Source organism: Octopus sinensis, linkage group LG5 (assembly GCF_006345805.1).
Source record: "Octopus sinensis linkage group LG5, ASM634580v1, whole genome shotgun sequence".
Lineage (NCBI taxonomy): Eukaryota > Metazoa > Mollusca > Cephalopoda > Octopoda > Octopodidae > Octopus > Octopus sinensis.
This window is the reverse complement of record NC_043001.1, coordinates 88,433,190-88,448,588: the sequence shown is the minus strand read 5'-3', so window position 1 is coordinate 88,448,588 and position 15,399 is coordinate 88,433,190. Positions and strand designations below refer to the sequence as shown.

The 15,399-nt window shown below is 34.8% G+C and overlaps 1 protein-coding gene across 41 annotated transcripts in view; it reads right to left on the bottom strand.

Annotated features, from left to right (window-relative positions):
* LOC115212079 (calcium/calmodulin-dependent protein kinase type II delta chain) overlaps positions 1 to 15,399 on the bottom strand; it is a 429,066-nt gene that overhangs the window by 313,073 nt on the left and 100,594 nt on the right. For all 41 annotated transcript variants that reach the window (XM_036502876.1, XM_036502886.1, XM_036502877.1 and 38 more), the window contains 2 exons: positions 10,589 to 10,648; positions 1,810 to 1,864 (listed from right to left, as the gene is read on the bottom strand). In XM_036502876.1, coding sequence (XP_036358769.1) covers positions 1,810 to 1,864; positions 10,589 to 10,648 — 115 coding nt within the window. The remainder of the gene's footprint in view (positions 1 to 1,809; positions 1,865 to 10,588; positions 10,649 to 15,399) is intronic.

The following is a 15,399-nucleotide window of genomic DNA, read 5'->3' as shown; positions in this document are numbered from 1 at the left end:
AAAATGCTTTGAACCAGTTCTGTGTCTACATTTTTATCCAATAATTTAGCAACTTAATCTATAAACAAAAGATATTTTCTTAATTTTTTTTTTTTCAATCAAAGAAAAAGTCAGAATATCTTATCTGACTGGCAAAGGCAAATATAAAAGAAGCATCAATCTAAATTTAAAGATGAAAACACGAACAAAGACATAAGGCAACTGTCATAAATGAGAGCTGGAGAAGATATGTTATGGATTTGAACAAAAATGGTGTCTGAAATGAGCATAAAATGCAACAATCTAAATTGTTAACAGTTTTGATTACTTATAAAGACATATTTGTCTTATGATAATTACATGTTTGTTATGTAGCAAGTCTCTGCCTCAATTTGAACCTGGATTAGCTTTTTTACCAATTGGTAAGGTTTTGTTAAACAAAAACTGATCCTAAATTGAGTAATGACATCAAAAATTTGGTCAATAAAATTATAAGTAAACATCTAGATTTTCAAGTGATAATGTCACCACAGATCTTTCTCATCAGATTTGTGCAGGAATATACATAGAGAAACCAAACCTGAATAGAAAAGACAGAGCTTGACAGACAGGTGTCTAACTATCAGGAGCTTCGAAATGTGAGCAGTGAAGCATATTAGCTAGCAAATTCTTGCATTTGGCAAAGTCTTCACATTTATGAAAAAAACTATATGTACTAAAACTTTCACCATTTTCCAATGCATATTCTCTATTCTCTCTTAACACACAATCTATTACTATTATTACTATGAATGGAACTTTCTGACATTACTTTGTCTTCTATCTTTGGAAATGTCCTGTTCCATACAAGCTTTTAACAATAAAACAGATGATGTATTGAAAATGAATGACTACTCTTCTCATTCATCCAACATTTTAATCCATCTTATTGTTGAAGATATATATGCTGAAGACATGGTTAATAGTTCAGAAAATGAAATCCTATTACATCAGCTGTATTTCATTGCCAATTTTTCCAAAGTTCATAACTCATTTTAATTTTTCTATTATAAATACCTATGAATCACCAACAGCTGGATCTTTGGATTTATTTTATAATAACTACCTCACCCACTTCATCTTTTCTGAGCCATGCTGATCATAGGTGAAACATGAGGGTAAAAACAAAGTCATCTTTCTGAGATGATGTGAAAAAGATATTGCAAGTGAGAGCTATCTACTATCTTAACCAACCTAATTTAATTAGATATAATGATAAATCACTTAGAAGAAAGTGATTTATCTTTATATTTTTGAAGTCTCATAGCAGAAAAGAAAAGTTTGACATGCAGTTTTTTAAAAGGTGAACTGTTTGAAAAGAGTATATATATTTATGGAAGCATTAAAGATATCTGCATTACTGACTCTAACTATATGATACGCATCAAATTTCTACAGATCTATGATAAAGCAAGCTCCCTTTTCTTTATATATACAACCTATGTTTTAAAATGGGAACCACATGAGTCAACAAACTCACAAGTGTATCTTATTTAAGGGCACTCAGAGCTTGGAGCTAAATGTCAACCCATTCCCTTTGAACTATTAGTAATAAAATTAAAAATGTGATTCAAAACAATACAACTCTGAAGCATCAAATGATAGTGATGATGATCTACCCTTCAGTCTAGAACATTTTAATCTCTTAGATGAAAATACCAAGGAATAAAAAATTTCTATATTTTCTCAAACTTAGCTACCTTACTAACAAGGCACATGTGATATACTGGCTCAGATTATCAATATATACGAAATGAAAGAAATATAACAAAAGACTAAAAATAAACTTACAAATCAAAGACCAGGTAATGAAATCCTTCATCTTGTATACTGTCATGCAAGCGCACTGTAAAGAGAAACAAAGAGAAAAATGATATAAGCTTCAAGTTATGTACAAGACTTGTCCAAAAGAAACGAGATTTTTAAAATAGCATGCCAACCAGCCAACACACCATGCTTGAAAATGCTGTGCTGTTTATAGGTGATCATCTGACCTATATCTATCTATATATTATAGACCTTGATCAGAATTCGTAAACATATGTATTTTCAGTTGTTTGATCAACTGAAACACCCTAATGTATTAGCAAGTAAGTGGCTGATAAATATATATACACATGTACTTTTAATGAAATTCTTTGTGGAATCAGTGTGAAAGAATGTGTTAATAATGGACCTTTGAATTACAGGTGCAATTCATTCAACAGACCTCTACACAGTTTTCATCTATCTAATTTCACTGACAATCTTATGGATACATTTGAAAATGATATTTGCCCAAGATTCAACAATGATCAAACCTGGGATATGGATATATATATATACACAAACACACACATATATATATATATATATATATACACACACACACATACATACATACATATACACATATATATATCTATAAGTACTGTTCTTGGACTCATAGGACTGATTACCCAGTTTCTATGACATCACAATGTTCACCCAGAACAGGATGCCAATCCATCAGAGGGTTACTCATTTACAATGGAGTGAAATGGAGTAATGTGAAATGTAATGTTTTGCTCAAGAATACAATGCACTGCTCAGTCCAGGAATTGAAACTACAATCTTATGATTGAGAATGCAACATCCTAACTACTAGGTCATTCACCTTTACACACATATAGACACAAACACACACACACATAAACACTATGTATTTATATGTAGATAGGTAATACAGTGATCATATGTCTATATGTGCATGCACACACACATATACATATATATATATATGTGCGTGTGTGTGTGTGTGTGTGGTATGTATATATGTCTGCATATGTGGTATGTATATGTGAGTGTGTATGCGTGTACATGTGTATACATCAAAAAGATAAAGCCTTTATTCTGAAACAAACAGAGAAAGAAAGCTGAAGAGACAGACAAGCAGACAGACAGGCAGACCAATTGATCAATGTATTTTCACTCATTCCATTCTAAAAATAAATTGTTTGTTTGGTCTTCCACTGAAATTGAGTTTCATGTCTTTGATCTGTTTCTATAATAAGACACAATTTGATTTAGTTTTCTCTGGCTATTTTCAAAGACCTTTCAACATGCATTGACAGGAAGAATCCTTCTTTCATATTCACTGCTACTCCAGTGCTGGCAGAAAGAACCACCAAATAAATGAGAAGCAACTGAAAGTGAACATCATCTTCAATCATCATTTTACTGATTATAGCTTTACCATCACCCTTCCATACCTCCAATGATCTTGAAAATGGCTTCTCTCTCTCTCTCTCTCTCTCTCTTTTTTTTTTTTTTTAAACATTTATCTCTGGAATGTGATTTGAAGGTTTAGCACTACTAATCACATAGCTACAAGTTTAAACCTTACTGTACTAATATTTTGCTCAAAGGTAAAAGGTGTACACTTTCTTGATTCAGCTTGGTTAGTAGCAGCTTCCATTATTTGCTGGTTGAGTGATTACAATAGTTGCAAAAAATGAAAACTAACAATATAGAAATACAAAAATTCGCAAGAAAAAATATATAAACATTCCTAATATGTTAACACACACAAAAAAAGATTTAATAAAACAGTAAAAATAGAAGACATTCCTTCAGGAAAACTCTAATAGATTCAGTTAAACCATTCCAACCATTCCACTTCATCTCTTCCTGAGTTTCAGTGAAAACAACAAAATATAGTCTACGTTGGTGTGACAAAAGTAGAAGAAATGGATAATCATTTTATTTTTATTTTATTTAATTGAAATGAGGCAGAAAATGTAAGAAAAAAAATATTCTTTTAACAGGTCATAAAGATTAAAAAAATGAAATATGTATGAACAAGAGAGAAAATGGGAAAATAAAGGGTAAGGTAGAATTAAAAATATACCTGGGGAGGAAGGAGAGGGAGTAAAAATACAAAAATGAAGTAAAACTCTGGAGAGGAGGTGTATGTTTGCGGGGAGGGCTAAGTTTTTTAAGTCAGGAGGAAAAAAGGAAGGGATCCATGACTTTCCCAACTACTTCACCCACTAACTTGCTATAAATGCAAGTTGGCATCTAAACAAAAAAGAGGATGGAAGAGGGGTTCTAGAGGATTTGTCACCTGGTAAGGAAGGATTGTGGAAAGTAGTTAGTATGCAGTTTTGTGATGGTGGAAGCATAATGTAAGTGGCAAGAGGAGAGGTGTGCATGTCAGGTGGACAAGAGCAGAAGCTATTTGTACAAGGTGACGCATGGAAAAGTAGCTCAGGTTCCATAGCATAGTGAAAATACAGAAATAAATTTACAAATGTCGGAAAAGACTCACCATCATAGATTTTGAAAATGGTTCCCAACAGCATCAATACACAAATATGCAGCCCCGTCAGCTTACCAGCCCTGGTCAAATTGTCCAACCCATGCTAGCATGGACAATGGACATTAAATGATGATGATGATGGCAACTGCAAGCATTATATTGTCCTTCAGTTCCTGTATTATGAGTGAATTTTTTTTTGTACACCGTGCTCTTTAAGTGTCTCCAGAGTTAATAATCACACATTGAAAAGTCAGAAGAATGTGGTGGCCACAAATTTTGTGTGTCCCTCAAAAAAGGGTCCCATGGAATCACTGTATGGATACCAGAGAAGTGTGGTAAGTCACTCCATCCTGCTGGAAGAAGTACACTGGTCTTTCATTGTCAGTGAGTTGAGCACAAAACTGGTTCAAAATATCCATGTATGTCTCTGAATTGACAATACTGTCAAAAGATATTGGTCCAATGATGTGTGTCCCCCTGAAACAGCACATCAAACAACACATTTTCTGATTTTTTTTTTTGTGGAATGGCTGCTTATGCACAAGGTGAAACCTCTCTACCACCCAGTACTGTGTGTTTTGTGAATTTACATCACTGGGGAAATGAATCTATGCCTCATCACTCATTATGTACTGCAATGGATGTAGCTCACCATTAGCAATTCTATTCAGAAGCCATGTGCAGTAATTTACTCATCTGCTCTTGTCACCCACTTTTAATTGCTGTACATACGTGATATGATATGGCTTTAGCTTAAGACTTTTCAATGCCCATTTACATGACCTACCGCTTATGTAAGACGACTGCACCAATTTATGTGTTGACTTCTTTGGACTTGAAGTATGCCTTGAATAACTTCTAGAATTCAATATGTAGGGTCTCTTTGTTTTGGGGTATTGTGCACTGACCTTGTAATGTGCCACCTTTTAACCAACATTTGTATCATTCTCTTTGCTAGTAAGCCTTTACTCAGAAACTTGTGTTCAAAAATTTCGCATATTTGTTTAACAGAATTCCTTCTCACACATGTTTCCAAAATCTCCACTCTTTCTGCTATTGAGTATATCATCTTGCAGAAAAGGCTACAGATGTTCACTCAATGCATTCTTACAACCAACTAATGTGGTGATAATGCAGTGAGGATACAGTCAACTAACGTGTCATCTTTGTTCAAGCAGTTGAAATAACACAATGAAACTTGCAGACAAAAGGCTGGGTACTTTTTCACATGTGTAAATTTATTTTTGTATTTACACTATGCCACAGAACCATGGCTACTTTTTAATTTACTACCCTGTAGTAACAGTAGTAAAAGAAAAAGCCAGTAAGACAACTCTAGGTTAGAGGTTAAAGTATATTAAGTGGATCCTTGTTAATCAGCTGGGTGCATTTTTATGAATGCAGTCTAAGGAAATTTTATGAGTAGCAGCGACAGTCCAAGATGTGGAAGCAATATTCAACTCTAGGTCTCACTTGGCTTTGTAAGAAACTCAATAGTTGATAAAGGATGAAATGAAAGGCTTGATGGGAAGGAAGTAGATACATGTTATGTTATGAATAGGAACTTGTCATGTGAGATCAGTGATTGAGACATCTCGCATTTGTAGTGACTTTGAGAAATTTAATTACATGTTAGCCAAGATTGGACAAAGTAAAGTAGAAAACCATATCGCTGATTTATTAAGTAACTACTTCTTTGTGATATTGAAAGAGACAAGATTGCCATATCTCCATTGAAGAATATTTCCAACGTCTCTGTACATGGAGAGAGGGCAGTTTGATGTAGGATGTCTAGGTTAGACAACATATATATACGTGCCAAGTTAAATAGGAATGAAGAGTATCAGTTTCAGCATAGGAATGAACATAGAAGAAGATTTGTTCTAACATCAACTTTCAAGCAAAACCATGTCATTTAGTGCCATCACACATCAGCAGAATGAAAAATATTATAATTATCATATAAACATATACATAGACAGTTACTAACATCTAAATCCTGCTCTAACAACATGAAAGCACAGCTAGTACATCCCTAAAGAGAGAGAGAAGTTAATAACAATAGTAATCAGTTAATTTCTCAACTAATTATAGCTTTATTGCTGAAATGTAGGTGGCCATAATGAAATCCAATTTAATCAGCTTTAAACATGATATAATTGCTTTGTATGTAATATTCATGATGAACACCACATCTAATTTAGCTATCTCCTTTACTGGTAAAATTCCATACAATGCCTTGTCATAACATGATTCACAGAACTCATCAAGTCTTTGATTACAATGTGGACTTCTTGCAATGAGAAGGAAGAGTAGTTCAACTACGTGTTGTGCACTATCACTTGACCTAATTTAACATCTAAACTAGTGAAACAAAGAGGTGTGCCTACTCTAGCTGAGTTTCATTGGATATTTGGCTAAAAATGATACTGTTCCTTATTTTTTTAAAGTAGTATCTGTATATCTCAAAGCAGAATAGCATCCTTTTAATTTGGAAGAGCTAATGAAAAGCAGTATGAGGAAATGTGCATGTATGTAGGTATTTATAAGGAGGTACATACATATTTATGTGTATCGACATTATTGTATTAATAAAATCATCATCATCATTATTTAACATCTGTTGTCCACGCTGACATGGGTTGGATGGTTTGACAAGAGCTAGTAAGCGGAGGGGCTGCACCAGACTCCAGTCTGATTTGGCATGGTTTCTACAGCTGGATGCCCTTCCTAACATCAAACACCCTGAGAGTGTAATGGGTGCTTTTATATGCCATCAGCATGGGTGCCAGTTGTGTGACATCAGTAACTGCCATGACTATGATTTCACTTGGCTTGGTGGGTCTTCTACTCAAGCATGGCATATTGCCAAAGGTCTCAAATATTTGTCCTTGCCTCTGTGAGGCCCCATGCTCAAAAGGTGTTTTTATGTGCCATCAGCACAGGTGCTAGTGATGCAACACCAGTACAGGTGCTAGTTATGCAACACCGGCATTGGCCACATTGTCTCCATGAGGTCCAACACTCGAAAGATGCTTTTTACATGCCACCAGCATGGATGCTAGTTACATAACACCAGTATCAGCACCAACTATGATTTCTCTTGACTTGATGGGTCTTTTCAAGGACGGCATATCTAATGGAATTTCTACCTTCACCCTTCCTATGGATCGAGCTGGGCCATCAACCTGAAGGAATTTGTGACTTGTCTGCTTTCCTACTTACTAAGACTTTGGTTTTTGCTAGGTTAACCCTAAAGCACTTTCATTCTAGACTTTGCTTTCACACCTGAAGTTTCTTCTCTAGTTCTGGTAATTCAGTTATAAGAACATGGTCACCAGCATAGAGGACCTCCCGGGAGCAGCCTATCTTAAATTCTTCTGTTATTGCCTGGAGGACTATGCTGAACAGGAGGGGTCTGAGGACTGATCCATAGTGAACCCCTACTTGTACCCTGAATTCATCGCTATAGTTGTTGCCAACCCTCACTTTACTGACTGCATCTTTGTACATGGCTTGTAAAGCTCTCACCAACCACTCATATATCCCTAGTTTCCACATTGACCACCAGATAAGGGATTGGAGGACCCTGCTAGAGGCTTTCTCCATGTCAATAAAAACTAAGTACAGAGGTTTATCTTAGGGTGGGTACTTCTCCTGCAGCTGCTTTACCAGAAATATAGCATCAGTGGTACTTCTCCCTGGCACAAAACCAAACTGCACCCCATCTAGACTAATTCTCTCCTTAATTAGTTAGGCTATGACCCTCTCCTTCACTTTCATCACCTGATCCAACAATTTGACACCGCTATAATTATTTCTGTCTTTGCATGAGGCAGATATTCTATGGCTCGATGCCCTTCCTGTAACTAACTCTCATGTTTCCAAGCAAGGTAATATTTCCCCATGGCAGGACATTTACACAGAAGGTTGGAAGCAAATGACACTGCTCGTACAATGGTGACATACCTTAACACTCACCATGCAATGTCAAGACAAAGAGATGCATGTATACATACATACATACATATATACATACACACACACAAGGTTTCAGTCTACCAAATCCACTCACAAGTATTTGATTAGCTCAAAGCAAGATTGAAAGAGTTCAAGGTGCTATACAGTTGGACTATCTCAAAATCATGTGGTTGGGAAGCAAGTTTGTGACATATTTGACCTGTAAAAAGGTCATTTTTTACTGTGTGCTTTGCCATGGGTAAAATTTTTGCCTAAGGCAACAATGTTAGAACATGATCAGTCATCACAGTTTGCTCTCTGTAGACCAATGAACACATTCTAGCTTCTTGGTTATCATCATCACTGGGTACTATAAGAGAGGCAACACTAAGATGATTTTGAGAGGAATAGCTTCTTAATAGAAAATCAGTATAAACTGACTACATACTTTCATATGTGTGTGTATGTGTGCATGTGCATGCATGTGTGTGTGCACACAACAGGCTTGTTTCAGTCTGTCTACCAAATCTAATCACAAGGCTTTGGTTGGCCCATGGTGTCATGCAATGGGACTGAGCCCCAAATCAGGTGGTTGGGAAGTGAGCTACTTAACCACACAGCCATTCTTGCACTTGAGTGTATATGTGCTTGTATCTATTACAATGAAGACAAATTGCAATTCTTTGCTTACAATGAAACCTATGACACCTTTTGCTTCTGTACTCTCTGCCTTTCCCAGTTTCAATACACTTCCATCAATCAATTTCACATTTAATTCTTTCCTTCAACACATTTCACAAAATCTTAGCATGTCACATTTCATGGGTGCCTTTTACGTGTCAACAGCACAGGTGCCTTTTATGTGTCACTGGTACAGGCACCTTTTACGTGTCACTAGCACTGGCCACAGCTATGATTTCACTTGGTTTTACAAGTCTTCTCAAGCACAGTAAATCAATCAAGTGCCCACTTCAGTGAAAAGTGTGTAGAGAGAGAGATATATGCATTTGAACATATGCATGCAGGGATGTGAGTGTGTGTGTGTGTATATATATATATATGTATGTACACACATCAGATGGCTGGTGTATATATAAAAATGATAACTGAAGGTGACTGAATAATATACCTGTTGAAATGTAACAAATATAAAAGTAGAAAATATAAGGTGAACAGTGTGACTTGATACATTTTTACTCAAGAGGTCAAATGAATCTATATGCAACAACTAAACTCTTTTAACTATACACATTAACTATACACTATAAGCATTAGTAAATTCTATCATTAGTTTCATTACTTCAGAATTTATTATTCTGCAGATAATGTTAAAACACCATTGAAACTATGGATTTAGTTGTGACCTATGGCCTTCTACATCATAAAATAGGAAGAGAAAAACTACTGGCAAATGAACACATGAGTCTAGAATATAAAACTTTGAATAAAATAACAAAATATGTGCTTTCTGCAGCATGGTCACTTGTGATGTTAGAGCTTCAACAAGACCTCGTAATAGTATCCTAGATAAAAACAGCTGATGGTTATTCATGGGTTTTATTATCAATCAATGGTAGTACTTTAGCATGGTTACAACTGATGGCAGTACTCCAGCATGAATTCAATAGATAAGCAATGGCCATTACTGGTGTTAAATGGTACTAAGACTGAGATGAATGACCAAAATCAGTGGTAGTATTCCAGCATGGTTACAACCAACGGTAGTACTCCAGCATGATTACAACAGATGATAGTACTCCAGCATGGCTACAACAGATGGCAGTACTCCAGCATTGTTACAACTGGTGGTAGTACTCCAACATGACTACAATTGATGGTAGTACTCTCAAATGGCTACAGCTGACGGTAGTATTCCAGCATGCCTACAATCAATGGTAATACTCCAGCATGACCACAATAGATTAGTTGAAACCAATAAGATGGCATACTTAAAAAGTGTGTAGGCTTCAGGTACTAAACAAATTTCACAGCTAAAAGTTTAACCATTTACGACAGTCATTGGCCAGTGTCCTGGGGCAAGACTTAATTCAGCTTGCCTCAGTTAATCTAACAACAGGTGCCACTCCCAGCTGAATGATTAATTTTACAAAAAGAAAAAGAACATGTGCCCATCCACCTGCAAAATAATTGCTCAATCAAAAAAGTAAAGAAATTTAATTTATATAACAAGTCATCTCACACATAATCACATCAAAATATCCATGTACAGAACATACACGTGTGCCTACAAACATGATGGGTTGGATCTCTTTATTTCAAGGAGAAAAAAAAAGCTAAAGACAGTCATATAAAACAAGAGAATAAACTTACCAATATTTGGATGTTTCAACAATCTACAAATTCTAGCTTCTCTTTCTAGCTTTTGATGATCTGAAAGAAGATGAAATAAACAAGATAAGAGTAGTATTTAATTAATAACTTCAGCAGAAGAAATAAAGTAGATTAATGTTCCATTAATGAGGAACATATTCCAAGATGAGGATGGCTCAGTGGCTGGAAACAGAAGAGGGATGAATGAAACAAACTAAAAACAAAAACAGTGAAAGTGACAAACTAACACTACAACATTGTTAATGTTTAAGGTGGTGAGCTGACAGAATCATTAACACGCCAGGCAAAATGTTTAGCAGCATTTTATCTGTCTTTATATTCTGAGTTCAAATTTCACCAAAGTCAACTTTGCCTTTCATCCTTTCAGAGTCAATAAAATAAGTATCAGTTGAGCACTGGGATGGACGTAATCAACTTACTCCACCCTTGAAATTGTTGTCCTTATGCCAAAACTTGAAACCAATGTTTTGTATAAAACTAAAAGCATTAGTATGAGAGATTTGTTGAAAACAACACTTTCATAATGACCATCAAGGCAACAAAATATACTTCGGTGACACAGATAGCTCACAGTGATAACCCTGAAAACAACTGATTTTTTTCTCAAAAGAATCTGATCAACAGAAATTATGAAGGCTCTATAAGTAGTAGTCTTACAAATAGATATCTTCATTTGGTGTCATCATTGCGAGTAAATCTACTCCAAGTTTCTTATACATACAAAGGCTAAACAAGATTATACATCAGAGTAGTCTTCATTCTCGAACAGCTGCTCTGATGGGTATGTTCTAGACATTCACTACAACATGCACACATGGATACATTTTCAAATGCTATCCAAGACAAAGCCTCCTTTACAACAGAGACATATCCTCTCATTTCTCTCCCAATATTACTTCAGTCTTTGAAACCTGTCAACTCTGTATCACATACACAAAAAATATATCTCATTACCATTCTTTCAACTAAACTTTTTCCTAATTCCTTACTTCTAAGCCTACACCCCTCTGAAACTACTCACCAAGCCACTTAACCTGAAAACATTTCAAATCAATCATTAACCACACTAATCTGATGCAATAATTACTATACCCTAATCAATATTGTGGACACTGTCCCTCAAATAGATGAAGTTTGGAGAATTGATTATGTGGTGGTAAATTTACAACTCATTTACAAATCTGACCATCAGTCTACCTTTTACACTACCAGAAATTTGGTGGTGTAAAATACTAGACTGAAAATTAAAGTTATTCAGGATTATAGCTAAACATACATATTTACTAATTATTAATGTACTCTCTCTCTCTCTCTCTCTCACACACACACACACACACACACACACACACACACAACATATGAACAGCTGACAGTAAGTTACTTATACAAGAATCAATAGAAAAATCTAAAAATGTGTTTTCATACAATGCAGCTTGAACACTTAGAGAAACTAGAACTACGATTTGTGGCACAGATAAATAACACATTTACTACATAAAGTATATCTGAACAATTTCTCACAAAAATATGTGTGAGTGAGAGCATGACCCTCTCACCGATTCAATAGTCTCCTATCCCTCTATCATTCTCCCTCTATTATTTACTGTATTGTGTCTACTAATTCATTCACAAGGCGATGGTCAGCCTGAGATGTGCTACATACAGGGGAGGAACCCTAAATTGGAGTTCCAAAGTGAACTTCTTAACCACAAGGCCATGCCTATTCACACACACATGCACACACACACATAATTGCATATATGCAAATGTGTGTGTGTGCATACACACAGATGTACACATGTACCAAATTATCTTATATGAGGTATGTAGCTTCAGGTTCAATTTCACTGTGAAGCAACTTGGGCAAGTGTCTTCTACTGTAGTCCTGGGCTGACTGAAGTCTTGTTGTGAGATTTGGTTGATGAAAACTGAAGTGTATGTTTGTGTAGGGGTGCATACATGTGAGTGTGTGTGTTTGTGTGTGGGTGCAAGCATGTGTATTTGTTTACCTATTTTGGGGATAACATAACTACAAGCATTAGCACTTAGTCACTTCTATCAACAAGTCATCCATTGGCTTTGCACCTTCAAAGATACATGAAATAAAGACCCCTTACTTAAAAAAACAAATAGGGAATCCAACTATAAAACAATGTCTCATTAATACATTTGCCAAACCCATGTGAGCATGGAAAAATAGAAATAAAGTGAATGAATAAATTATCAGAATGTTTCTGGTGGATGCAAATATTTCTGTTTGAACTGATCTCAAAAATCCTTTCCATGTAGGTAGTATAAATACACTACACACACACTACCCGAGAGCTGATGATTGTCATAACATACTCCCTCCTTGAATAGAATTTTTTAAAAATGGCTTATTTATTTTAGCACTTGATTAGGTTTCCTGAAATTTAGATTGGACAGGTATTTGTAAATTTAGAGACTGGATAACTTACTGCTGCCTAAACATGTTTTCATGCAGCAGTTGGTAACTCTGAAATGAATAAATGGAGCAAAACCCACAACTTGAAGTAACTAATTTTTCTCCTTTATAATAGAAGTTATTATCAATATTTTCACTGCTATAGATAACAAAGGTGATAAAGATCTGTAGAGTGCTGGAGTAAAATTAATATAGCAAAGGTACAAAGATTATAAGAGTGTTGGAGTAAAATTAGTTTCATCCCCTGCTGTGTGGTTAATGTTCACAGACAAGCACCTACAGTATCCTGCAGCAGGTTTGCTAAATCATCAAACTCAATGATTTTCAGAACAGTTCTTTTCAAAACAACAAACCTGTCTAAACAGACAATTCTTACTCTATATCTGATTTTTCTTTCTCTGTAATGTTAGTATTACAATCTTTATTGTTTCAAATGTTTGTTTTTCCATACTAACAATATTTTTTATATCCCCATGCATCCTGACCCAATGTCCACATTTTTTTAAAAGCCAATTTTCTAAGGTTTGCAATAACTACTTCTTTTTAAGTTTTCAAAAGTCTACTAATTACTATTGAAGATATCACAGCCCTTCCTCCTTCTCCATGTATTATCCAGTCACTTAATAATTCTATATCAGTCTAGTCATCCCTCCTGTATACATCTGTCAATGCCTTCAGCTATTTGTTATTCTGCCAATGTATGAAATCAATAAATCTTGCACCTTAAGCAATGACAGTATTAATCTAGAGATTATATTGTCATATATTGATTGCTAGTTCAATTATTAATCCTGACAAGAAGGAGGTTTGGAGCAATAGATAGCTTTTTATTAAAATAATTCCAAGATGTCTATAGGAATGTGAGTCTGACAAGGACAAATACTAGGCGATACTTAGACCTTGACATGGAATCTCATTACCAAATAGCTATATGATGGTCATGTTTCCTTATAAGTAGAATGACCTAATTCAGTTAGTCATTTTGATTTATGCAACACTCTCTTTTCTTCTATTTGTCTTCAGTCTCATAACTGACCTTTACAATTATTACCAATTACTTATCAAACAAGAATGATTTCATTTAATATATAAAGAAAGGGGTATACCGATTATACTTATTTAGCATTCAGAAGGTAGTAGATGTAATAAAAAAAAGTTATGCCTGCTGAAGACAGTCTTCATATTGAGTTTTAAGAGAGGATAAGCTGAATTAGTTTCCTGTTGCATTCTTTGCATCTACATGAGGATCCGAGTCCCATGCTAGTACTCATCAACAGTTAGGTGGTCAGGACCACTGAGAGTTATCACTGTTTAGGAACTCAGGCAGCTATGAGTTACAGAAAAATAAAAGCCAGTCTTATCTTTTTCAATGGTACAGGTGAAATTATGAAAATATGGTAGCCTACAGCTAATGGTAACAATGTAATGTATATAAAAATCTGCAAGCTTCATTATAAAAATAAAAATGTATAGGTATTTATGCTGCATTTAAAGCCTATGTATGCTACATGTGATATGTAGATAGGACACAAAAGATTTTATTTAAAAACTTCAGAATAAGAGTAAAAAATAAAACCCAGAATGAACTAAGTGGAATAAAAAACTGCTGCTTAGATGGTGAAACAGTATATGAATAAATAAAAAGATTGAAGATAGTGTATTTCCTAATGGCAAAAAAAAATTAATTAAATAACAAGATTGTACCATAAATAGTGACATACTAAGTGTCAAGGGATACCACAATACTTTCAGTATTACAACACTATAATATACGGAGTTTGGTAACCAGGCGAACCTATCTTTATAGCTTATTACATTAGGTACAGAGCTTAGAGGTGACATGGTTGAAAAATATTATGTTAAGCATTTCAACATAACAACAGTGGCACTTGTGTTATATTCTGCATGGTGTTCCTTGCACAAAACAAAATAGTTTCCTCAGACATTTTCAAGTATTGTAAGTAAAAAGAAAGCATACCATAGAACTGATAAATTTGGATATTGAATAGTTGTTAGTAGAAGAAAAGAGACCTACTTTTCTGTTGTATTTATGATGAAAGGAAGATAGGAGAAAGTCAACTGTTTACAATGAAATGAGACAGAAAGTTTTATGCTAAGTAAATCTATATACCTTATTTTATGTTACTGATAACTGTTAAAAATAGAAAAGTTTTAGAATCAGTCAAAATCCCTTTCACTGATTTGAAGTTATTTAGATGTTAGGAAGAATCAATATTAACAAGGCCTAATTAATAAAATACAAGTAAAAAAAACCAAATGATATACTAAAAAAACTTAATCCCAGAGCAAAGTAAGGATTTTACTCGCAAAATATTGCTACAAC